We start from the raw sequence: 27090 nt of genomic DNA, 5'->3' as shown, positions 1-27090 counted from the left end.
ATGCAGATTTCATATGCTATACACTTCATTGCAGATCTCTCTCCGCTAATCAGTTTGCGGACAATAATCCTAATTTTCAGAAACTGACTTTATATGTACAGTAAATAAACAGTGTCCCGAGAACCATTTAGAGCGTTAGTAAGCAACTGAGAGGCAAAATGTGTCAGTGAGGAGGAAGCCATGTCCTTGCAGCATAAATTAAAGTTAAGAAAAAGAGAAGAATGCTAATGGATGGTGCAGAAGATGTTTGGGGCTGTCTGTGTACTATCCATGAACTTTATTACATAAGATAATGTAAGATCAGTAAGGTCTCAGGATTTAAAAAAAATTAACCAGCGATCTTTCTTAAGCAGTTTCCTGTAGTGGGACTAATGAAAAATTATTTTTGATTCCAGGCTATGTATTTTTAAAATGTTCCCAATTCACCCATATAGCAATATTTAATTTGAAGGTGAAAACTAGTGAGCTGATTCACCATTCTGATCTACTCCTTCCTCCCTTGCTACAGTTGAGTTTTCATACCGTCAAAATAATAACAAAAATGAAAAAGCCATAAGAAGGAAGGGGCACTCTTATGAGTTTTGTGGCAGCCATGCAGATCTGAGAACTACAAAGTTGAGTTTTTACTGCCAGGGTCCTTGGGGAGACTTAGAAAAAAGGAGGTAATTTAACTCTATAACAGCATGGAATAAAAACTGGAGTGTTGGGTAGATCCTCGATACTTCCACTTAAACCAAAGTTTGCTAAGTTTGGCAAGTCTATTAAAATTGAAACTTGAGTGGACTGAGTTCTGACCACCAACTACAACAATTATGATGTGGTCTTACCCTTGTTGTTGGAACTTTTTATTGTAGCTTGTGAGACATGCTGCAGTATTACTAATAATGGATGTTTGTTTCAATAATGGCTGGATGGGGAATCCAGTGCCAAGATTTCTGGTGACAGCATCTCTTTGCTGCACTTACCAAGAGATATTAAAAACCAATTGGTATTTCATCTCAGTAGTTTCCACTCATGTTGATAATACCAGTTTTGGGTTTACTTGACTTGGCAAGACAAGTATACCCCATAACATGTATCAGTATTTTACTGTACTTTTTTAGTTTTTGAACTACAAGTTTGTTCACAGTTATAATAAAAGTAAAAGTGGGCTTATTCCATTTTAAAGCTAATGTAAATGATGATTAGCAATTTAAACTACTTATCTGCTATTCTTCTTTCATAAGCACATTGAAGTAGATACCATAGTTAACTCAATGAAAGAGATGAGCTGCCAATGGTAATTATCTATAATATGACTGGATGTGCTTGAGGTAAGGCACTTGACCCAGAGCGAGTTTCACTGGAAGCTGAGATGGGCACAGTGTTACATGTCTCACTTTAGTAGCAGGTGGTTTTATACAGCTGGGTGTTCACTAAACAATACCCATTTCATCAAAAGCTCTTTTGGACCTACTTCTATGGATCACAGGAGCGTACTTTGCTCTAAAGCCCACTGTTGGCTGATGCCACAGAATTGGCAGGGCTTTGTATAGATACTGACTGGATTTCACCCAGATGGCTGACTGGCAGCTGGCTCAGCTTCTCAGCATGCTGCTGAGAGCCTGAGCCAGCAGTTTCCACCCCTTCCACAGTCTGGCTCTCCAGTGACTGACAGTCACTGGCTCTCTGCTCACTGAATACCAAGAACCAAGCGATCTGTAGTCTTTGATCGCTCAGTTCTCAGTCTTAGAAGTGGCAGGGGACAGCTGCATCAGACCAATGCTGCATCCACCTAGGTGAGTATGAATGGGGGGGGGGGTTGTTCTGTGAATCCCAAAATTCCCTTTTAAAGATCGCTTTGGAAGCCATGGCCTGTCTTTGCCCTTTCCCACCATTGCATCATCATTACTGAAACAAAAAAGAAAGTTGCTATTTTTCCCATACATTGTTCAGACCTGTTAGTAGTTATAGAGAGTGGCCAAACATAACTCCTGCTTTTTTTCATTTTGTACAGAGCTATTTGATTATTAGAGACATGGGTATGCTTTAAGCCAGGGGTGTCAAAAACATACTGTCATGTGCAGGGACAATAAAAGAGAAAATGTGAAAAATGTTTAACGTGTATATGAAGCCAAACCTTTTTTTTATTTAATTGGGATTGTAAATGGAAGGATTGGAAGCTTTTTATTGCTGCCTGTGTCCATGCTGGCGAGATTCACCCTACTACTGATCCAGGTGACTATAGTTTCTAGTGCACAAAGCTGAAAGGAACAGTAGGCAAGGGGAAATCTTTCACCTGTTTTGCTGACAATTGTCTAAGGGGGATACCACTTGCTTTTGCAAGATCCTATTTTACGTCCTGCTGTGTCTCTGGATTTTGAAAGGAAGTGAAGAGAAATCGCTAAGGAATACACAGTTTTAAAGAGTACCTGAAATTAATAAGTCAGAAAATATAAAACACTTCAAAAGAAAACGGACTGTTATTAAGTTACATTATGTGTCAGTGGGTTTATGAAATCATGTTGACACTCTTGCCCTGTATGAAGTCACACCCAATCAAGTCCTCCCACAACGTCTTTCTTATACAGTACTTCCAATGGGTTTTGGCAACATTGGTGCTCCAGGAGAACACTGAAAGGTAACACTGAATCATGTAATGCTACAACACATTGAGAGGAAAGTGTGAGAGGTGTGTGTTTTTGTAGCTCCTTTGCCATTACAATGGCACATAGTGACAAAAGGAGACATTGTCACTCACTGGTCATTCACAGACTTCTACATTGAAAAGAGGAATCTGTAAAAAGCAGAGGAGAACCAGTGACTTTTTGCTTACTCCAGAGCATTCCACTTGAGACAAGGTGCCTGTTTTTCAGTAGCATGCCTCCTTTTACACAGACCTACAACTTTATAAAACCAGTATTCCTTCTGAAGCCGAATCTATCAGCTTCTATGTTTACATCATATCCAGCCAAGAAAATAAGAGACACAATAACCTCAATGCCAACATGTCAAGCAAGAGAGCAGCACGACTATTTTGTTTTCAATCTATTAGACAAGTAAGGATTAGCACATGATTAGTACCAGTGTGTTTATAACACCATGTAAGCTGTTGTGCTGTGTTGCTTACATTATGGGAAGGATCCAAGCATACTAAGTGAGACTTCAGCATATGCAAGTTCAATTTGTTGATCACTCATTCAGAATCTAAATAAAAAGCCTTCTAATGCCTAATTTATATTGTCATTTAAATGTAGTGCCACTTTCGATTAATTATAATCCAAATTATATCTCTATGCAGCAAAAGAATTAATATGGAATTCATCCAGATTAATAAATTTGCATTGAAAATGCAGCCTGTCTCTGTTATTGCTAAGGGGAGTATATTTTAATAAGATTGTAAACATTAGGGGAAAAGATAGAAATTAACCTTCGTTATTGCAATGAAAATTGGTCTCCCATTTAGGTCTAATTAGAAATGAATATCAATAATTATAATGTAGAATACTGCCTGGATTTGGATCACATGCGATAAGTCAGGAACTAATGTCTGTTAACGGCGGTAGAACGTTTGCGCTCATAAATAGCAAAACACAATTTGCTTTCAGGGGATTTTTTTCCTCTCCTCGATTCTCTTGCTTGTTTTACTAGATGTTGCCTGCTTTTGATTAACAGGAAGCTTTCAGCAAAATATTTATTTTAGTGCCTGGAAATTACTGTCAAGTGAGCGCTTTCCTCCATTTTGAAAAACGCTCTGTATATTTTGGAACCAGGACTCGAACTTTATCAACAGAGAAATGATGAGTCAGCACTGTAGCAGTCCAGGAATGCTTTGGATCATATTTAAGGGTAGACTATACAGGATTTGTAAGCAGTACAAAATACTCAGTTGTCACTGATGACTGCCATATAGTATACACTACTCATCCTGAGCATTGGAGTCAGTCAGCATTCTAGAAAATCTCTTTCCACCTTCCAATTTTTACCTGCAACAGCTTGTCTAGGACATCTAGGACAGAGATATTAAGTAGTCCTCTGGGAGCTTTTCTTATATGTGAGTAATCTGAAAGTAAAATAGACCATATATGGATCAATTTGTGACCAATCTTAGCATCACTAGTGATATTTTGGTAGTATTGCAGAGATTTCTCACTATATAAATCTTTGTAGCCAATTAAAAGTAAATGTATAGTGCATTTAATATATCTTCGTATTTTATTCAGAACAAATTAGCAGTTTTCATTTTTTTTTCAGCAAAAACAGTTGAGTACAGTCCAATATATTTTTTTTATTTGTACTAACATCCCTTTTTCAGGATAAGCTTTCGGGGTGTGCCCCTTTCTTCAAGGTCCAAGCAGTAGTTGATGTTAGTGTGAATAAACAAAGTATCACGGACGGTACTCAGTTGCTCTTCTCGCAAGTGCACTAATATTATTATTTATTATTATTATTATACAGTATTTATAAAGCGCCAATGGTTCGCTCAGCGCTGTACATTACAAAGGGGGACAGAACATGTGACAGAACAATACCAATACAATGCAAAACATGAGGGGATCGAGGGCCCTGCTCTTTCGAGCTTACAATCTAGGAGGGCTACAATGGCTACAATCCCCTTAAGCATTTCTTTCATGAGTTTTCTCAGGTAATATTGCGTAAAGATCAGGGGTGGACTGACCATTTGGAAACTCGGGCACTGCCCGAGGGCCCGGGGTCAGTAGGGGGCCCCATGAGATGCCCCTGGTACCTTTTTCATAGGCTTTTTTGAGTTTGGGCAAAGACACAGGGGCCCCATGATCCCCTATTGCCCGGGGGCCCAATGAGTTGTCAGTCCGCCCCTGGTAAAGATGTTTTATGTTTGCAATCTCTGGCCAGAGATGGCAGGCCTAGTCTTCTTTTCACATGCTTACCTGGCTACCTTTAACTGCTTTTGGTGACATAAGCCTGTTTACGGAGTTGAATAGCTGAAGCTTAGATTACACACATAGCTGAATTAATTTTAGGTATGACTTATTTTCTGAAGCTTAAATTTAACAGATGGGTTTTTCATTCCTTTCTATTCTGTACTCCTCCATGCAGAGTTTCAGTTATAGGGAGTCTTAAAAACAGAAGGTAATGCTTTGCTCTCTACATGGTTTCCAAATAATTAACGCACCATATTGTGCCGAAGACTGTAGAAACCAATATCAGAGTCACATGCTGATATGGTTCTTATACCGTTGGATCTTCCTTCCTAGCAAACTGACCATATAATCTGACAGTCCAAATTACAATTTATACAATTTATTTTATTTCACCATGTTCAGAAAACAAAAATATTACATAACATTTCTTATGTAATGGAGCTACTGTTGACATTCTGTACACAAACTGCCCATCTTACATTTATGTAACTATTGCAAGATAACCCCTCTATGTAAACTGCTATTAGAGACAAAAGAGCACAACAAAATGACAGTTGGTAGTTTTCCTCTGCTGATTTACTGGGCAGGAAGTCAGCTTCCAGGTTTTAAATGTCTTCTGTTAATCTCCTGAAACTGCATATTTATGTTTGAATGTTGTTAGAAATTGCGTTAAAGCCATTTTACAGAAATAATGTAATTTGGGAATACATTATTTACACAGCAGCAAAGTTGTTTGCTGAGTTATTGCCATCCTCTCGGTTATCTCTTGAGTTAAAAATAATATGTGCACACACATACACAAAAAGAAAAAAGAAAGCAGTTCAAGGATAAGAGGCAGAGATAATATACGAGGGATGTCAGAGATGTTCATTAAACATTTGTAAATCTACATTAGCATAAGATTATTTATTGGTTTGAACCAGGTTGCTGCATTAGAATTTGTATCAGCAGACAGGGCAGGGTTATGCTATCAGATGAACTGTAGGTCAGCAATGTTTAACATTAAATGTTGGCCCTGCCAGATGTCAGGCCAAAAATAACATGCTGCGGGAATAAATTCAGACTTAAACACAACATTTTACATTTTGCCAAATGACAGCAAGGATTTTTTTAAATGTATACTGTATGAGTATGAGAACACAAAATTGCTGTGTACTCCTTTTGCATGAGCAATTAAGCAATCTTAATTTTTAACCATTTGACGCCTGGCCAATAGCCGTATGGCGTCCGGAAAAATGCACTAGCTTTCCGGGAGGCCGCCATTTGACGTACTCCCGCACATGCGCAATTCGCGCGCTTGCAGAGCCGCGCAGCGGAGCGATCTGTCACTGGCCGTGTACCTCGGACACGGCCGATGACAGATCTGAGTATCGGCCCCCTTGCCGGTACCATGTGACCTGCTGTGACCAATCACAGCAGGTCACATGACAGTTGTATACAATGGATGGCTTCATTCATGCCATTCATTGTATACTAGTGTCTAGCTGTGAATGGTCACAGCTAATCACATGCACATGTCATGTGATTAGCTGTGGCCAAATCACAGCTAAGCACAAATGAAAAAAAAAAAACCCTCAATGAATCGATGTCATTCAGGCAAATGCTTGCTTATAGCAAAGTAATTCTTTGCTATAAGTAAATTGTGTAAAAAGAAAAAAATATTGATCACTTCCCCAAAGTAGTACAATGTTACTATGGTAACATTGTACTACTTTGGACATAGTGAAATATGAAAAAAAAATCTTAAAAAAAAGAAAAAAAATGTAATAAAAAATTTAAAATAATAAAAAAAAAATATATTTTTTTTTTCACACTGTCACTAGTCAGTGTCCCTGATCACCGCCATGCCAGATTATATGATGACGCTGTACTGCACTGGTGACAGTATGTAAAAAAAAATAGTGAAAATAATTTTTTTTATTTTTTCGTTTTCCGAAAAATTATGACAAAAAGAATACAACTTCAAAAAACTCGCCATGCCTCTTATGAAGTACGTCGGACTGTCTACTCTGCAAAAAGGGGTAATTTGGGGGATATCTGTACTATTCTGACATTCTTGGACCTCAAGAAATTAGATTGGCTGTCAGTACTTCAGGATTGATCAATATTCAGATCTACCGTATATACTCGAGTATAAGCCGACCCGAATATAAGCCGAGGTACCTAATTTTACCACAAAAAACTGGGAAAAACTATTGACTCGAGTATAAGCCGAGGGTGGGAACACCAGTGGGAAGAATCGTGCCTCATCATTGGTGTCAGTGGGAGGAATAGTGCCCCATCATTGGTGTCAGTGGGAGGAATAGTGCCCCATCATTGGTATCAGTGGGAGGAATAGTGCCCCATCATTGGTATCAGTGGGAGGAATAGTGCCCCATCATTGGTATCAGTGGGAGGAATAGTGCCCCATCATTGGTGTCAGTGGGAGGAATAGCGCCCCATCATTGGTGTCAGTGGGAGGAATAGTGCCCCATTATTAGTATCAGTGGGGGGAATAGCATCCCATTATTGGTGTCAGTGGAATAGTGCCCCATCTTCGGTGTCAGTGGGAGGAATAGTGTCCCATCATTGGTGTCAGTGGGAGGAATAGTGTCCCAACATTGGTGTCAGTGGGAGGAATAGTATCCCATCATTGGTGTCAGTGGGGGGGTGGAGGAATAGTTCCCCATCGTTGGTGTCAGTGGGGGGGAGGAAAAGTGCCCCATCGTTGGTGTCAGTGGGGGGGAGGAATAGTATCCCATGATTGGTGTCAGTGGGGGGTGGAATAGTGCTCCATGATTGGTGTTAGTGGGGGGTGGAATAGTGCCCCATCATTGGTGTCAGTGGGGGGGAGGAATAGTGCCCAATCGTTGGTGTCAGTGGGGGGGAGGAAAAGTGCCCCATCGTTGGTGTCAGTGGGAGGAATAATGCCCCATCATTGGTATCAGTGACACCAATGATGGGGCACTATTCCTCCCACTGACACTTGCTGACCCCTGTTCCAGTATGGTGCTGTTGCAGCCAGCATATGTGGTTGCAGCAGCACCTAAGCACGGCACACTTACCTGCATCTCCTTCACTCGATTTTCGTGGGGCCGCTCAGCTCCGCCTCCTCGCCGGTGATTGGCCGCCTGTGTGCCTTTCCTGAGCTACAGTTCTGGCGGCCAATCACCCGTGAGAAGGCGGAGCCGAGCAACCGCGTGAACATCCAGTGGACGAACCGAATGAAGGAGCAGCCGCGCTTCCTGGACCGGATCGTCGTGGGACCGGAGCCAAGTAAGAGACAGCAGCCCCCTGCAGACGTTGACTCGAGTATAAGCCGAGGGGGCCGTTTTTCAGCACAAAAAATGTGCGGAAAAACTCGGCTTATACTCGAGTATATACGGTATACCATAGTTTGTGAACTCTATAACTTTCCTACAAACTAAAAAATACATCCTAATTTGGGTTATTTTCACCAAAGACATGTAGCAGAATACATCTTGGCCTAAATTTATGAAGAACAATTATTTATTTGCAAACTTTTATAACAGAAACAAAGAAAAACGTGTTGTTTCTTTTCAATATTTTCGGTCTTTTTTTGTTAATTTAGCAAAAAAAAAAAACCCTGGCGATGATTAAATACCACCAAAAGAAAGCTCTAGTTGTGTGAAGAAAATGGCAAAATTTTAGTTTGGGTACAGTGTTATATTACCGCGCAATTGTCATTCAAAGTGTGAGAGCGCTGAAACCTGAAAAATGGCCTGGGCAGGAAGGGAGTAAAATTGCCCGGTATTGAATTGGTTAATGTAGAAAAAAAAAATGATCAAAGGTGCAATAGCCAAGATTTTCCAGCACAATGGAAATTTTACAGATATTGATTTCTATTAAAAGCAAACTCAAGGATATTTGTAAAAGATACCCTTTCAGCACCACTCCCCCCGCAAGGGTTAACTGCTTGATTAGCTATCGGTACTGGAAAAGGCCGTAACACTTACCTTATTCCTCATTCCCTAGGCAGTCTCTGCTCTCACCTTCTCTCCGACACTCTGGGTTGTGGGTGAGCACTCAAAGTCTTCACATACAATGCAGGACCTGCATTCTACATGATGACATTCAAGTGCTACCACTGGCCAGAGCACTAGGAAACAGAGGATTTGGTGGACCTGCTGCACAGCGTGGTGGATGCCTGCTCGAGCAGAGCACAAACCATTACAGATCTACCCCTAGATTTAGAGGAAAAGGCTGTAATACTTTCTTTATGCCTCGATCCTCAGGCAGTTGCTGCTCTATGCTTCTCTCTGACACCCTGGGTTTTGGATGAGCCCTCAATGTCCTCACATACATTGCAGGACCACTGGTTCTGCATTCAACAAGAAGTCCGAGTGCAACCTCTAGCCAGAGTACTGGGCAACAGAGGCTTTGGTGGACCTGCTTCACAGAATAGTGGATGCCTGCTGGAGCATAGAAAAAAGTATAACAGCTTTTTCCTCTACCCCTAGATTTAACAAGCATTTAAACCTGAGGGGGACCACTGCAAGAGTTTATTTTTTTTAACCCAGTAGGTCAGCATACTTACATTGTTATATAGAATATAGTGACTGGGCCAATGATTAGGTAGATCATTTGACAGGTATGCTATGGTTTTTAATTTTCTGGTGGGCTGGTGGCCAAAAACTTTATGAATGCAGCAATTGATTCTTTGCTTTTTTCTGTATAACATACATACAGTAGCATACAGGCGGGGTATACATGTATTAGTAAGTACAGAAAAGTGGCTTAACGATTACCACATAATTAGCTGACTGTAAGTTTAATTTCTCACAAACCTGGTCCAAAAAAGAAAAGGTTTGGTTCCAGTGGGTTACAAGACTTTCGGTTTTTATTTATTAACCAGTTAAAATAGCGTTGTATTTATTTTTAATAGCTCATTAACCCATCGTTTGTAGATCTGGGGACTGGGATTCCAGAAGATACTATGGTTGATTTACTTAAGGCAAATATGCTGTTCAATTTGCAAGGGAAGGTTCCCTAGAGCTTAGTAAATGAAGTGAAGCTCTGCTGATTTCCATCATCCGAACATGTACAAGCAAAAATGTTTTTGTTTTGTTTTTTATTTTCCTTGCACGGATTGGGCATTCTTTTACCACATTCATGAACTCTGGGGCGAATTCCCTTGCAAAGTGATCAGTCTAATTGCCTTTAGTAAAGCAACCCTACTGCCATATCAAGGAAATTTCTATATGAAAAATGTAATCAGAGACTGATCAGCACTGTTCTGTTTTCACTGTAGATTTATTTCTTCTCCTCTTGAACCTCTTAATAAGTGAAAGATAAAGCTTTCATATACTGCAGGGTACATCTTTTAATAATGCACTGGCTGTAAGTGGGCTCAATGTTTACATTTTGTTTGCCTGCCAGCTTAGGAGAGAGAGTTTAGCAGCAGAAATACTACGGTGATCATGATGTTCTAGCTAACAAATCAGCACAAAAAGCAGTATTGCTGTGCTGTGTTTGAAATTTATAGCTTTAGAATACTTAATTTCAGGGATGCTGGTGGACAACCTCATGGTTTCAGATAGCAATATAAACTGATCTCTGCAAGTGTTCACCATGCTGTATGTCTTGCTGTGTTTTTCCAGAGGTGGGATGTATACCTGTGGAGGTGCTCACAATTACTGTAAGTAGGACAACACAAAATTGTCTTATTGGAAAATATACATGTTACCTGTTTCAGCTACTAAGGGGGTGGTCTTACAGGAAGCATGGTGAAGTAGTTTGTATGGCTTGTGTGTCATTAGAAAATACACCTGGCTGGATTCAGGCCATTTCATTAAGGAGAATTTGTGAATGGATAAGAAAATGGCTTTTGCTCTAAAGCTGTTCTCCCATAACCTACCGGAAAATGGGTGCTGGACTGAAAGGGAGTCATCCGTGCTTTAGATACAGCATAGAGAAGACAGACGCACTCAAAATAGCGTAAAAGTAAACTGGGATGCCTCCAAACAGTAGTACAAATATAATGTAATATAGTCCCAAACTGGGTACTTCAAATATTACCGAAAATTGAAATGCTGCCGACTCACTAGCAAATCAGTTCAAACACATGGTGGAGGTGGTATTCATTCATATTGTCTGTGTATTTTTGAATTTTGACTTTGCAATACATTTTTCCTTTTTTTAGCCGCTGTTTGGTCTCATTGGAACCTCTTTTCCAGTGGAAATCTTTCCCCTGGTTTTCCTTCTTTTTTACTACACAGATGCACTCCAATAACATCACACACATTCACCACTTTATTCCACAAAGCTAAAATAACAATCCTTGCATGTGAACCACCCACTTTAGAGTGCTTTCTCTAAGTGGGATGTGTTGTTACTTTTAATATGGTAAATGACACAAATATGTTGCAAATTTTGTGATGGTAGTACACAATTGAGCAACATTTGAGAAATCACTTCTTACAATCTCATTCTCACAGTTTGTAATCATTGAAAATAATAATAGCTTTAACTAGAATTCCCATTTATAAAAGGGACACTACAGTATTCTCATTTGGCTGATAGACCCACTAGGGGTAGTATTGATAAGATGTGTTCCAGATATTGACTCAGAAATGGAAATACATTCACCTGTGACAGAGTTCTGAATGTAAAGTGGCATGTTTACTGCATTTTTGACAATGTCAAATTTTCAGCTCCCATAATCCCTTCTGTCATCTTTGCTTTACCGCAAACAAAATGCACAAATATGATCTTTCCTATCGGCATCCATAACCTTGACAGCCCCCATTTATAAATTAAAAAACAGGTTCCTGTGCAATCAAGGGGACCTTGTCCATTTAGCCCGCTCTCATGTGCAAGGGAGAAAATCAAGTTGTATCTTCATGCACAATCAGATTACCAATGGGCTATATATTTATGTAGGGTCTGATAGCAATCAATGGCCTAGCAACCGAACATTTCAAGATGCATTTGCACCCGGTTGTCCAGTGATAGTGTCCTCGTCCTGGAAATAATTTAGTTGCAAATTGACTGGAAGATGGTGAAAATTGAAAGTTAAAATTAGAAATACTCATAATAAAACAGAAGGGAAAAAAAAGGTCAGATGATGCCGCATGGTGATGAGATTGGAATAGTTGGTAAATGAGCTTCTGTTTTCGTCGTAAGATGTATGTGACATGCCTGTCCAGTGCTCTTGTAATATCCAGCCTAGCAGAAGAGATTATCTGGCAAATTGACGCTGGAAAGAATTTTCTGATGGACAGGAAAATTAGAATCGCGACCCTCTCACTTTGATGTATGCAATGTTGTAGCCACATTATGCTGCAAGCTCCCGCATCCTATTAAGAGCTGTGTGTTTAGGGGATCATATTGAAATTAACTATAGTCGAACTGCAAAATAGCACAATAAAATGTTTGCAGTCTAAAGAGATCAGATAATCACAGTATACGCTTTTTACAGCCCTGTAGAATTATAGTACAGAATGCTGAAAGAGAGATAGAGATAAAATTTTTATTTCTCTACATAGGTAAGTGTGTTATGAAGGGGATATTTCCCTGTTTGTGAGACAGCTTTGTGGGGCTTTGCTAAAACAACAAAAACTTTATTGTTTTTGCAGCATTTGACAGCAAAAGAAATTAAAATAGCAGATCAGGAAATGCTAGGAAGAAGAAATGTTTTTTTTTTAATCTTTCTTTTAAGCGAATCTAGAAATTCCAGCTGAAATGCTGTTATTGATTAATCTTTCAAGGCAACCTAGGGTTATCCAAACAAAAGAGAGGAGTACATTTTTAAACCTGTTTATTGAGTCTACTAACAGTTACTAGACATAAAATGTGACTTCCAATATATCTGAATCAATGAGTTGGAATTCCATGATACATAAACAAAACTAGAAATGTTTTCATATTTTTTTTTTTGTTTTAGAATAGAAAGGGATGCAGACATGTATCTTTAATGGATTACAACTCCCAGTATTTTAGGTTAGTTTTGCCACACAGGTTGTTTGTGACTAGGCTCCTCTTGTCAGCCTTAACCATCCTTGCTACAAGGCCAAGTTAGAGCATATAAAGTAGACATTGATTGGTTGCAAAGAGAAAGCACAGACTGTTTAGTTAGATGCTTCACAAGTCAGACTTGGAGTGTATCTAATGGGCAAACTTTTTTTTTCATGGGAAAGGGTTAAATTCCTGCGTCTTTAGCCTTTCTATTTGCCCTGATGGCTTTGGTCACTGGGAATGAAAGTGAAAAGTCTACACTTTTTAATTGTCAATGTGACCATAAAAGAAGGGACATCTACCAGTAGGGATACCTGTTATGGTGAAAAATGTCCCACACTTTTTGAAAGATTTACTTTTGCTTCCTGTTTTGCTCAAAGACCAGGAATTGAATTGAATTAACATAAGATACTGTATAGAAAAAAAAAAACTGACGGGTTTTAATCATTCCCTATTCTGTCCAAAGTTAAAAAAGTGCTGACTTGAGACATAATTTAAAAATATTTGTGTGGATGTGTATACATGTTTTCTCACTCATTAGCCATAATAAAAATGGGACATGACTATGTAAAAAGAGGTCGGTGACCAATGATTGTGCTAGGAACTGCTTTTTTGCATGTTTTTAGAGAGCAATAAGGTAGATTTTTTTCCTTTTAGCTTACCTGATCCTAAATATATATGTTAATTCAAGCTTGCAGTGGGAGTTTGTAAACTGATTATAGTTAGCAACATCAAAACAGAAGAAATATCTGCACATTACACTTGACTGTTGTTAATTTATTGTTGTAGCATGCATTATATATCATTTGTTGCCATTGTCTAGGCTTAGTTTTTCTTTAGTTTTAACTCATCATTCTCATAGAAATTCACAATAGCCATTTATACATCACTAATACCCACAATAAAACTGAGTCTAATAATGTTGGACCAGTCTTGCAAAGTAGCTGCTAGCATGTGTCATAAAATTTCCAACCAGGACATGAATAAACTCTATCCTGATATAACAATCCCCCAAATCCTCCAAACAGCATTTGTATTTGGAGCCAACCACATGTTGTTAAATATTGCTGAATCTAAATACTACCATTCTGCCAAAGGCATGACAGTAAGCGGAGTGGTTGCCACCACTAGAGATGAGCGAATCGAACTTGGCGAAGTGGAATTCGTTTTGAATATTAGGAAAAATTTGATTCGCGCCGAATCCAAAAATTAGCAAACTTCGGATGCGCGAATCGAATTTTCCCCGATCGGCCGATTTTCATCCCTTCTACAGCCAGCAAAAAGTGTCCCTGCAGAGAGCTCCGCTATTTCTGACAGTTCTCTGACAGTTCCTTCACATTTACAGCGGTTGAAACATTGTATCTATTTGTTTCCATTTAGGATACAGATGTTTTTATTCGGAAACAAATAGATACAATGTTTCAACCGCTGTAAATGTGAAGGAACTGTCAGAGAACTGTCAGAAATAGCGGAGCTCTCTGCAGATACACTTTTTGCTGGAATGGAATTCTTCTTATTTTCATCCTACTTCTTCTTCTTCTTCTTCTTCTTCCTCATCTTCTTCTTCTTCTTCATCCTCTTCTTCTTCTTCATCCTCATCTTCTTCTTCTTCTTCTTCTTCCTCATCCTTTTCTTCTTCTTCTTCTTCTTCATCCTCATCCTCTTCTTCTTCTTCTTCATCCTCTTCTTCTTCTTCTTCCTCATCCTCTTCTTCTTCTTCTTCTTCTTCATCCTCATCCTCTTCTTCTTCATCCTCATCTTCTTCTTCTTCATCCTCATCCTCTTCTTCTTCTTCTTCTTCATCCTCATCCTCTTCTTCTTCTTCATCCTCTTCTTCTTCTTCATCCTCTTCTTCTTCTTCTTCTTCCTCATCCTCATCCTCTTCTTCTTCTTCTTCTTCTTCATCCTCATCTTCTTCTTCATCCTCTTCTTCTTCTTCATCCTCATCCTCTTCTTCTTCAATTGAAGCTGCTTCTGGTCCGCCACTCTGCCATTGGACTCTTGATAGTCGTCTCCCCACACTGCTGCTGGGGGGACTTTTTAACATAGGCCTCTGTATGGCCTTCAATTTAAGCTGCTTACGCTTCGCCACTCTGCCATGGGCCCCTGTACCGCCTACTCATGCTGCTGCCAGGTCCAGAGTGTGTCATGGGTCCCTGTATGGCCTCCCATTGCTGCTGTCTCCATCGCCACACTCTGCCATGTGTCACTTTCAGGTCTCCTCACACTGCTGGTGGGTTCCATTTTGTCATAGGGTGCTGTATGGCCTCCCATTGCTGCTGCCTCCACCGCCACACTGTGGCTCCACACTCTGGTTTTGGCCCCGTGACTGCCCAAATGAGTGAAGTGTGCGGTGATTCTAAGATCGACGGCACTCATCTGCATGTCATACTGACTGACAGTATTATTTCTCTTCCCCAGCAGACTCCAAGGGCATTTAAATTAAAGGTACAGTGTTCTGCACTAATATAAAGGCTCTCTGAAGCCTAGAAACCCTTTTAATAAGTTAAATTCGCAGCGAATAAATTCGCATCGAATCGAATTTATTCCGCAAATTCGGCGAATCAGCCGAATCGAATTTTTGAATAATTCGCTCATCTCTAGCCACCACCTTGTGTGAATAAGTTACCTTTGCAACTTTCACAAATTGTTTTAAAATACAGTATTGAAATACATTGGGATCTCATAAAGGTATTATTTTTTTCAAATATATTTTAGGTTCTGGAACTCACTCACCTGACAAAGAGTTTCTTCTGAATTCTACCACTGTAAAGCGGCAGTTAATACAAAGTAAAGAAGAGGATGGTGCAGCTAAGAGATCAAGAACTGCTGAGGAAAATAGTGTTTTCCAAGAACAGGTATGGATATGGCAGAGTATAAACATATAAATAACAGAACAAATGGAGGGCTCGTAATTCTGTTTATTAAAGGATTTTACAATTGGTTATGCTTTTTTTTGACAGTGCTATCAGTGTCCCTACTGCAACTACAGCAGCAAAGACTCCAACCGGATTCAAATGCACATCATCTCCCAGCATTCCGTGCAGCCTGTGATTTCCTGCCCTCTCTGCCAAGATGTTCTCAGTAACAAAATGCATCTCCAGCTGCACTTGACTCATTTGCACAGTGTGTCTCCAGACTGTGTAGAAAAGCTCCTCATGACAGTAAGTCAATGAAAAAAGATAAAATGGAAATAACTAAATATTTTGTTACCTAAATCTTGAATTGGCTGAACACCTCTTAAGACAGACTCTCTAGATTTCCCACCCAATGACTAGACACAAATTTGGAACAATATGGACACCTTTTTACTAAGTGCTAAGTACTAATGCCCATTGCATTGCCCTGTTCTCTAAATCCTTCACTGTAAGCCTGAAAATTAGGGACTTCTCTTCAAAAGCCCTTCCCAAATCAAGACTATTGTTGATTGTGTACCTAAAGCAGACCTTGTGGTAATATAAAAGGTCCATAGACCCTCCCCGGTAAACTATTTCTGTACTTAAAAAGAATAAAGTTAGGCTTTATACTTACCTTACCCTGTCTTCTGCTTGCAACATCTAGGCCGAAGGTGACACCTTTTTCCTGGATCCTGGAGAACACAGATCAGCTCAAAATTTGTAAGAAGGCACTCTTAAACTGGACTGGAGTGCCTTCTCACAATATTTGGGATATATTTCTGAAGGATAGTTATGCCAGCCATTTCTACAGGAGGAGGGGGCCAAATGTTATATGTGGACCTTGTACTGGAAGGTCTGCTTTAAAGTGAACGGGTGTATTGTTCATTTAGAGCAGAGCAACAGGTTCACTTTAATACAGACCAACCCTGCAGCATATATTTACCTCCCTTTTGTTCTCATTTCTTTAGTCATTGGAGAAAAAAGAGGTGTGTAAGTTGCAAGTTGCCAGGGTCATAGCATACACAGGGCTATGATTGGCCCAGCACTGACACACGCTGTCGCTGCAGGTACACACATTAGCCTATTACTACATTTTTGGCCTGTGGGTTTATAGAGGAGCAACCAAAGGAAACCTTTGTATATATACAGAGAGCATAAAAAAAGAGTGCTTATTGTGTTTTTAATGGAAAGTGATCCCTGAACTCTATCTCTGAATTGCAGAAATGCTAATTGCCCCCAGATACTGTCCAGCAGATTGTGTATGATTGAATGATGAAATGTATGACATTGGTGCCTTTTATGTGGTGATTAATGGTTCTTGCACATTTCAGATTTCAGTGCCAGAGGTTGTGATGCCAAACAGTATATTGCTGCCACCGGCTGCACTTGACAAGATGGAAGCAGAGAAGCCTGCAGCTGCAACCACTGATTCATCTGGGAAACTCACAGGTGAGTCCAGGCAACTATTGAAATGCGCTTTGTAAAGGCTAACATAAAATTAATTACCCAACAGTAAGACCTCCTCCCAAGAGCCAAGAAGGAAAGATTTGCAATCTCAGGTACCAAGCTCTTACCAATAGAGAGAGATGGTAGATGAGTCAAGCTGTTACAGCATCTCCCCAAGCTGAAACATCATAGATTGTATAGTTCATAGATTGAAACATAATCATTGTCTAGATTAACCTTTCAATAGCTTTGTAAAAAAGTAGTTACCAAAAATATGTCTGGGTTTCAAATAAAACAGAACATACAAGCAAAGCAGCACAATTGTTCTATATTGTACAGCTTCCATGGATATTTACATTAATACATGAATCTGGAGAGCAGAAAGATGAATTATTTTTGCAGACCTCCAGTCTCCAGCCGTCTTCTAACGATATCAGTTGTATCATTTTTCCATATTCTAATGGCTACAGCAACGTGGCTCATAAGAGCTTGTACAGCAGATTCTGCCTTTTAATTTTATTGTATTACATGCTTGTTCTTTGTTGCTGATCACATGAAAAAGAAATCCTACAATGCTTATCCACATAAAAATTTTATGTCCATACAAATGAGAACAAAAAGCATTAGCACAAATTTTATGCTAATTTTTTTTTCTTTTTTCAACTAGGTGACCCCCCAACAGAGGAAAAAATCATCCAAGGTGGAGAAGATTTAAAGGCTGGAGCTGATATTAAAACAGAAGAGCAAAACATGTCTAGGGAATCATTAGATACCCCAGAATGGAACAAATCCATCAACAAAGATGCAAAGCACTGCGAGTTACTAACTGATCAATTAAGTGAACAGCAGAAGAGGCAGCAGCTTTCTGTTTCTGATCGCCATGTTTATAAATACCGCTGTACCCACTGTAGTTTGGCTTTTAAGACTATGCAGAAGCTTCAGATACATTCCCAGTATCATGCTATCCGGGCTGCCACCATGTGCAGCCTTTGCCAACGCAGCTTCCGTACATTCCTGGCTTTAAAAAAACATTTGGAAACAGGCCACCCTGAGCTAAGTGAGACTGAAATACAGCAGCTTTGTGCATCCTTACCTGTAAATGGGGAGCTCTGGGCTGAAAATGAAAGCATAGCCCCAGATGAGCACTCCCTGGAGCAGGACAATGAGCGTGATTATGAGATGGACCATGAAGGAAAGGCTAGCCCAGTTGGGAGTGACAGTAGCTCCATTCCAGATGACTTGGGCACAGAACCAAAGCGGACTTTGCCTTTTAGAAAAGGGCCAAATTTTACTATGGAAAAATTTTTAGATCCGTCACGACCATATAAATGTACAGTGTGTAAAGAATCCTTCACTCAAAAGAACATTCTTTTGGTCCATTATAATTCTGTGTCTCATTTACATAAACTTAAAAAGGTCTTGCAAGAAGCATCAAGTCCAGTTCCTCAAGAGACCAACAGCAGCACTGACAACAAACCATACAAGTGCAGCATTTGCAATGTTGCATACAGCCAAAGCTCTACATTGGAGATTCATATGAGATCCGTTCTTCACCAAACTAAGGCAAGGGCTGCAAAACTAGAACCAAGTAGTAACAATACTAGTGGAAGTACCATAGCAGGGAATATTAGCAGCCCAAGCCAAGGGATGCTTGATTCTATGAGTTTGCCACATGTAAACCACAAAGAACCCCACCTAGATGCCAAAGAAATAAACAAAAAGCAAGCTCCAGAGGTTATTCCTACCCAACCTCTACATCACCCACCACAGTCACCAGCACAGCTTCAAATGCAACTGCAGCATGAACTGCAACAACAAGCTGCATTCTTTCAGCCCCAGTTTTTAAACCCAGCATTTCTTCCTCACTTTCCAATGACTCCAGAGGCTCTTGTTCAGTTCCAGCAGCCACAGTTTCTTTTCCCATTTTATATTCCTGGGACAGAGTTTAGTCTAAATCCTGATTTAGGACTACCTGCCTCTGCTGCATTTGGAATGCCTGGTATGGCAGGATCATTGCTTGAAGATTTAAAGCTTCAAATTCAAACACAACATCAGGTTGGGCAAACCCAGCTACAAATGTTACAACAGCAAGCACAGCAGCAGGCACAGCAGTATCAAGCTACTCAATCTCAGCATCAACCACAAAAACAATACCATTCCAACAGGATAATGAAACAAGAGCAAAGCAATGTTAGTGTGTCGAGTACTGAATGCTCACTTACAAAGGATCCATCATGTTACAAAGAATCTGAGGAAGTCACTGAAAAGCAAGAAAAGCCAAAGCAAGATGTTGCAAATGAAAATGATACTTCTAAAGACAGCAAAGATGTAAAGAAGCAAAGATCATCAGAACCTAGTATTCCACCACCTCGTATTGCTTCTGGTGCTAGAGGAAATGCAGCAAAAGCTCTCCTAGAAAATTTTGGATTTGAATTGATTATTCAATATAATGAAAACCGACAAAAAGTACAAAAGAAAAACAAGGTTGGGGAAAATGAAAATAATGAGAAGCTAGAGTGTGGGGCATGCAGTAAGTTATTTTCAAATATTTTGATCCTAAAGAGTCACCAAGAACATGTACATGGACAGTTCTTTCCATATGGGGAGCTGGAAAAATTTGCTCGCCAGTACAGAGAGGCATATGATAAGCTTTATCCAATTGCACCACCTTCTCCTGAAACCCCTCCACCACCCCCACCACCACCTCCTCCACCTCCTTCTGCACCTCCAACACCGGCTCCACCTCCACCCCCACTTACTCCATCTGTACCAGTGAAGATTCCAAGTTCAACTCCTACACCACTGCAAGCTCCACCACCAACTCCTCCACCTCCTCCACCACCTCCACCCCCTCCACCACCACCCCCTCCACCACCGCCACCATCCGCTCCTCCTCCAGTTCAGCTTCCTGTCTCCTTGGATCTTCCCCTCTTCCCACAAATTATGATGCAGTCTGTTCAACATCCAGCTTTACCTCCACAACTTGCACTGCAGCTTTCTCCAATGGATGCTTTATCTGCAGATCTTACACAGATGTGCCAGCAACAGTTGGGCTTAGATCCAAATTTCCTGCGACATTCCCAGTTTAAACGCCCACGTACAAGAATAACAGATGACCAGCTGAAGATACTACGTGCCTATTTTGACATTAATAATTCTCCTAATGAGGATCAGATACAGGAGATGGCTGAAAAATCAGGTCTTTCCTTGAAAGTTATCAAACACTGGTTTAGAAACACTTTATTTAAGGAACGTCAAAGAAACAAAGATTCACCATACAATTTCAGTAATCCCCCTATAACTGTTCTTGAGGATATAAGAATTGAGCCACCACTACCTTCAATAGATCATAGGTCAGACTCCGCTTTTAGCAAAAGGTCATCAAGAACCAGGTTTACGGACTATCAGCTTAGAGTTTTACAGGACTTTTTTGACACTAATGCATACCCAAAGGATGATGAAATAGAACAATTATCTACTGTTCTTAACTTAGCAACTCGGGTTATTGTTGTTTGGTTCCAAAATGCCCGTCAAAAAGCTAGAAAATGTTATGAAAATCAAGCTGAAGCGAAAGACAGTGAAAAGAGAGAGCTAACCAATGAGCGCTATATCCGTACTAGCAACATGCAATATCAGTGTAAGAAATGCAATGTTGTATTTCCCAGAATTTTTGACTTAATTACACATCAGAAAAAGCTGTGTTATAAAGATGAAGATGATGATATTCAAGATGAAAGCCAAACTGAAGATTCAATGGATGCTACAGATCAAATCTTGCCAAAGGCATCCAGTCAAGCAGAGATATCAAAAGCTTCAACTATAACAACAGTAAGCTCTGGGTCAGGCTCAAGTACACCATTAATTCCATCTCCAAGACCAGAGTTTGGTAAAACTTCGCCAAAACCTGATGTGCAAACTGAAAAACCAAAGCAAATTGATGCTATTGCTAGCTCATTAGCCTCCAAATTAATTCAGTCCAGTTCTACATCATCTGAAGCACAGCCTTCACCATCAATATCTGTATCTCAGCAAAGGCAGTCTCAGCAAATTGCAAGACCTTCGTCTGCATCACGAACCACTCCTGTTCCATCTAGCCCGCTGCCAATATCTCTGACTTCATTGCCAAACAGCCTACCTCCTCAGCTGCTGCAATACCAATGTGATCAATGTACAGTGGCTTTTCCAACATTGGAACTGTGGCAGGAGCACCAACACATGCATTTCTTAGCTGCCCAAAATCAATTTCTTCACTCACAGTTTTTAGAAAGGCCCATGGACATGCCATATATGATTTTTGATCCTAACAATCCTCTTATGGCAGGGCAGTTACTTGGTAGTTCCATGTCTCACATGCCTCCACAAGCTGGTGGACCACATGGAGCCACATCTGTTTCCACTTCCCTAAAAAGGAAAATGGATGACAAGGATGATAATAACTGCAGTGAGAAGGAGGGTGGCAATAGTGGTGAGGATCAACATCGAGATAAACGATTAAGAACCACTATTACCCCAGAACAACTAGAAATACTTTATGAAAAATATCTGTTGGATTCTAATCCAACGCGAAAGATGCTTGATCATATTGCTAGAGAGGTGGGCCTAAAAAAAAGAGTGGTGCAAGTTTGGTTTCAGAATACAAGAGCCAGAGAAAGAAAAGGTCAGTTCAGAGCTGTTGGTCCAGCTCAGTCTCATAAAAGATGCCCATTTTGCCGTGCACTATTTAAAGCAAAGTCAGCATTAGAAAGTCATATTAGGTCTCGGCATTGGAATGAGGGAAAACATGCTGGTTATAGTTTGCCACCAAGTCCTCTTGCTGGTATGGATGATGGTGGTGAAAGCCCAAACAAATATATGTTTTTTGATTATCCTACACTTCCAAAGAATGACCAGTTAAGTGAAAATGATATGCCTTCTACTGTTTCCACACCAGTAAGCAAAACTGCTGAGCTATCACCGAAGAATCTTTTAAGCCCATCATCTTTTAGGGCAGAATGCAATGAAGACATAGAGAATTTGCATCAACCTTCTGTGGAAAGGTTTGATCAAAGCAAAAATGACTTTGATGAAACATCATCAATTAACACAGCAATTAGTGATGCTACAACAGGGGATGAAGGAAACAATGATATAGAAACCATGACTGTTAGCTCTAAATATGTAAGAACTCCCAAAGAACCAAAAATTCAAATGAATGATAGTTTGCCAAAAACAGGAACTACTCCCACAATTGATAACTGTGATGAGAGTTTCTTCTTTTCTCTGTCAAATACATCACACAATAACATGGACAGAGAAAGCGATCATGACCAAAGTATATACATGACTGATGAGTATGAGGACAATGCTGACCGCAGTGAAACATCTAGTATTGCAGATCCAGATCCCAGCTCACCAAACTCTTTCAGTAGCAGCAGCCTCTTCAAAGCCAAAAATAATGACCGACCAGGTCATAAACGCTTTAGAACTCAAATGAGTAATGTTCAGCTAAAAGTTCTCAAAGCTTGCTTTTGTGATTATAGAACTCCAACAATGCAAGAATGTGAAATACTGGGCAATGAGATTGGTCTTCCCAAACGTGTTGTCCAAGTTTGGTTTCAAAATGCACGGGCAAAAGAGAAGAAATTCAAAATAAACATAGGGAAGCCTTTCATGATTAACCAAACTGGGCCAGATGGAACCAAACTTGAGTGTTCTCTTTGTGGGGTGAAATATTCAGCACGCTTATCCATTCGAGATCATATATTTTCAAAGCAACACATATTAAAGGTGAGAGAAACAGTGGGAAGCCAGCTTGATCGTGAGAAGGACTATTTGGCCCCTACTACTGTTCGACAACTGATGGCACAACAAGAACTGGATCGGATAAAGAAGGCTTCAGATGTTTTGGGATTAACTGTTCAACAGTCAAGTATGATGGAGAGCAGTCCTCTTCACGGTCTCAATCTGTCAGCATCTTACCAAGGGCTACCTGGCCTTCCTTCAGTTCTCCTTCCTGGGATGAACAGCCCATCTCCATTGCCTGGGTTTACACAGAGTGCAAACAGTAAGTGTGAATCATAATATTTGATTCTGCTTTGGTAATATGAATGTGATCATAAATAAATTCAGCAGCTTTATAAAAAGGCTATATACTATTAATATTTTTTAATTAAACAGTTCAATAATAATGTTTATTCTTACTTATTTTATTTGATCTGTAAATTAGTGTAATTTGGGTCAAAGGTAGATTATTAGCTATGTTATGATATAAGGGGAAAAGAACAAAACTTTGAAGTGTACCTAAAATAAATATGGAGGCTGCTATTGTTGATGCCATGCTGATTCTCAGAATACCTTCTAAGTCATTGCATCAGAGAGTGTGCAGATTAGGAGTTTTCACCTTACTTGCTAGATGCTTGTTCCATGTCAAGCAACTAGCCAAGCAACTAGCATTGTCAGAAGTTTAGAAATGGCAGCCTACATATTTCTTCCAGTACATGTTTCATTAAAAAATGTGATCCAGTCCAACACCAGATCCTATGGGTAATTCACAGTGAATGTAGTCTTGTGCAAATCAGGTGGTTTTTGTCTAGTAATATTTATTTTGGCATGGTTTAGCCTGGAATTTAGAGCTGACATACTTAGTTTACTCCATAAGAAACGCTCAAATACTATATATGTAAAATAAAAACTATTTTGTATTGTAAAATAGAATATCTGTTATCCCCAACTAATTGTAGTAACAATTATAAAAGCAGCTTAGAAAGCTAGTACTGAAACAGAATTACTTACATAAACACTGAGCAATACAGCTAAACACCAGGCAGGTATAAAAGAAAGATATTAGTGCAATTTTGTAAACATTAATACAATATTACATGTAGGTTTTTAAATGCGCGTAGTATAAGTACATGAATTTGGCTTGGTAGAAGCCTTTTGCAGTGTACTGTACAGTCTGCAAAACTCAGAGAGGGTAAGGTGAAATATGCATGAGAACGCAATTATTTGTCAAGGAGCATGTTGATAGTAGGAGAGAGCAGAGTGAAAGAGAGATGAACTCATCAATGTGCTGCTTCCTCCTTTACAGTTACTGGGTGAGGATAGAGGGGGGATCTGTAATCTGTAAGTGAAAGTTAAACTGAAGCAGATAAATATTAAGTCTCCTTCCCTGCTAGACAGGGCTGTGCAGTGGGGTACAAGACTGAATGGACAGACATTCATATCTTTTTTTGGGAGAACAAGCTCCCTTATATATTTGATCTGTATGCCTAGAGTTAAGATTCAGACTACATGTATTCAGTTATTTTTGTACTGTCTTTCACTTAATTTCTGTTGAAACCTAGGAGATGGCAGACAGAAAAGGTCTTGCAAAAGCTTATATTTGATTTTAACATAGAACAGACACTGGAAAAAGGACAGAAAATTAGACCATCCCTTGCTTTTTTTCAACTTCTTCATAAGTTTTTTTACCTTAAAAACATAGAAAAGATTACAGCAGGCCTAACTGCCATAGCTGCTAAACGTGTATCCTTTATCATGTCCAAGTCCACACTTCTAATTAAGTATTGAACTGTACTATAATATTCCTTATAGATTAGTTGAGTTTTACACTAATACCATGTGGCCAAAAGCAAGTTTTATTTGGTTTATTGATTGCTATAATTGCTTCGTGTTCATAAGGCTAGACTGAATACCAATGATATCCATAAACATGTTATAAATACTGTCTCTTTTTGACTTTTCAGATTTGACATCTCCTGGTGCCAGCATGCTTGGGTTCCCTACTTCAGCTACTCCATCTCCTGCCCTCTCTCTTAGCAGTGCACCCACTAAATCTTTGCTGCAGACTCCCCCACCACCACATCCTCCGCCACCCCATCCATCCTCGTCATCATCCTGTTTGTCAGGACAGCAGACAGATCACCAAAACAAAGACTTGGAAAAAAATCTTAAGCGACAAAAATTCAAAAAGATCAAAGAGGAGGAATCAGAGGCTGCAAAATCTGAAGTTAGGCAATCTAAAAAAGAGGAAAAAATCTCATCTGCTCTTTCCATGTTGGGCAAAGCTGAAACATCTGTGGACCATGCTCATTTGCAAGCACTTCAAAATGCTGTCTCTGGTGACCCAGCTTCTTTTATAGGTGGGCAGTTCTTGCCATATTTTATTCCTGGCTTTGCTTCATACTTCACTCCCCAGCTTCATGGAACAATGCAAGGTGGTTATCTCCCCCCATTATGTGGGATGGAAAGCCTCTTCCCATATGGTCCAGCAGTGCCTCAAGCCATTGCTGGTTTATCACCTGGTGCATTGTTACAACAATACCAACAATATCAGCAGAGCCTACAGGATTCGCTACAAAAACAACAAAAACAGCAGCAGCAGCAGCAGATGCCGCCACATCAAGAGCAAAAACCTCCACAAGTAAACTCGCCTAACATAGAAAATGAACAACAGCAAAAGTCAAATGAAGAGTTGGAAAAGAAGGAAGAAAAGAGTCCTGCCACAGAAAGCACAAAAGAAGAATCCCAAACACACCCAAAAAGTGCAGACTTTTCAGACAATTGCATTGTTCCATTTGTCAAGCATGAATTTATATGCAGAAAGTGCCAGATGATGTTTACTGATGAAGAGGCAACAGTAAACCATCAAAAGTCCTTCTGTTACTTTGGTCAGGCTTTATTTGACCCACAAGAAACAGTGCTTCGAGTCCCAGTCAACAAACATAAGTGTCTTGCCTGTGATGTGGCTATTAGCGGAAATGAAGCACTTAACCAACACCTCCAATCAAGCTTGCACAAAGAGAAAACAATCAAACAAGCAATGAGAAATGCCAAAGAGCATGTTAGATTATTACCTCACTCAGTCTGCTCCCCTAGTCCTAACACCACATCTACCTCGCAGTCTGCAGCTTCTTCTAATAACACCTATCCTCATCTTTCTCGCTTCTCCATGAAGTCCTGGCCAAATATTCTTTTTCAAGCGTCTGCCAGGAAAGCTGCTTCTTCCCCTTCTTCTTCTCCTCCTTCCCTCTCCTTGCCTTCAACGGTTACCTCAAGTTTGTGCAGCACCTCAGGGGTTCAAACCTCACTACCCACAGAAAGTTGTTCAGATGAGTCTGACAGTGAGCTGAGCCAGAAGCTGGAAGACTTAGATAACCCACTGGAAGTCAAAGCAAAACCTGCTTCTGGCCTAGATGGTAATTTCAATAGCATCAGAGTGGATATGTTCAGTGTGTAGGAGTGAAACAGGATCCCTTGCTTAAAATAAGACTTCTTAATTGCAGTTCCAAAGCTTCTCTAACCCAAAAAAAAATACAGTACCAAATGATTGACTCAGGATTGTTTTCCCATATTGATATGCTGGCAATATAGGACGATATGGTATGGACAGAACTGTTTCAGATGGTTGGATACGCTTGTAATATATGCTTAAAGTATGGAAATAAAGGAAAAAAATCCTCCAAGTTCTTTTGGAACTTGTTTCAAGCCAAAAACTCTCCGAAAGCAAATTGCACCTCAGCTGGATTGAATTCCAAAATGCTAGCATGTACTGTATGGGGGGATGATCCAGAATATTCAAAGAGAAATTCTCTTAGTTTAGGTAGGTGTGATTCAGTAGCTTTAAATTCTCAGGTCAGAACATAATAACATTTCTCATTTGTTTAAACAAAAGCAGCAAGAAGCCTGGTAAAACTGTGACTTTTCCCCCTCCAAAAATGTCAATCTTTATTAGAATACATTTACACATTTTTTAGGTGTGTTTAGTGTACCAATAGACTTTAGAACCCTTGCTGAACAACAGGCAAAGTCCCTATGAGTTCACCCTGCAAGATAGTACAGTTTTACCATAGATGGGATTCTGAGAGGTGGAAAGATATATATGCCCTGTGTATTGCAGTTTGTATTTGCCACAAGCTATATTTATATCC

The 27090-nt window shown here is 39.8% G+C and overlaps 1 protein-coding gene across 3 annotated transcripts in view; it reads left to right on the top strand.

Moving 5' to 3' along the window:
• Window positions 1-27090, top strand: part of ZFHX4 (zinc finger homeobox 4) — a 224080-nt gene that overhangs the window by 194741 nt on the left and 2249 nt on the right. For all 3 annotated transcript variants that reach the window (XM_089661017.1, XM_089661019.1, XM_089661018.1), the window contains 5 exons: window positions 15558-15697; window positions 15803-16003; window positions 17068-17185; window positions 17850-23225; window positions 24907-27090. The exon at window positions 24907-27090 is cut by the window's right edge and continues 2249 nt beyond it. In XM_089661017.1, the coding sequence (XP_089517143.1) occupies window positions 15558-15697; window positions 15803-16003; window positions 17068-17185; window positions 17850-23225; window positions 24907-26399 (7328 nt within the window). In that variant the 3' untranslated portion in view covers window positions 26400-27090. The remainder of the gene's footprint in view (window positions 1-15557; window positions 15698-15802; window positions 16004-17067; window positions 17186-17849; window positions 23226-24906) is intronic.

This window comes from Staurois parvus, unplaced genomic scaffold (genome assembly GCF_062004578.1).
Source record: "Staurois parvus isolate SC_StPar_1 unplaced genomic scaffold, SC_StPar_1.0 ptg001302l, whole genome shotgun sequence".
Classification (NCBI taxonomy): Eukaryota; Metazoa; Chordata; class Amphibia; order Anura; family Ranidae; genus Staurois; species Staurois parvus.
Note: the sequence above shows the minus strand (reverse complement) of the source record. Positions and strands in the feature narration are given on the sequence as shown.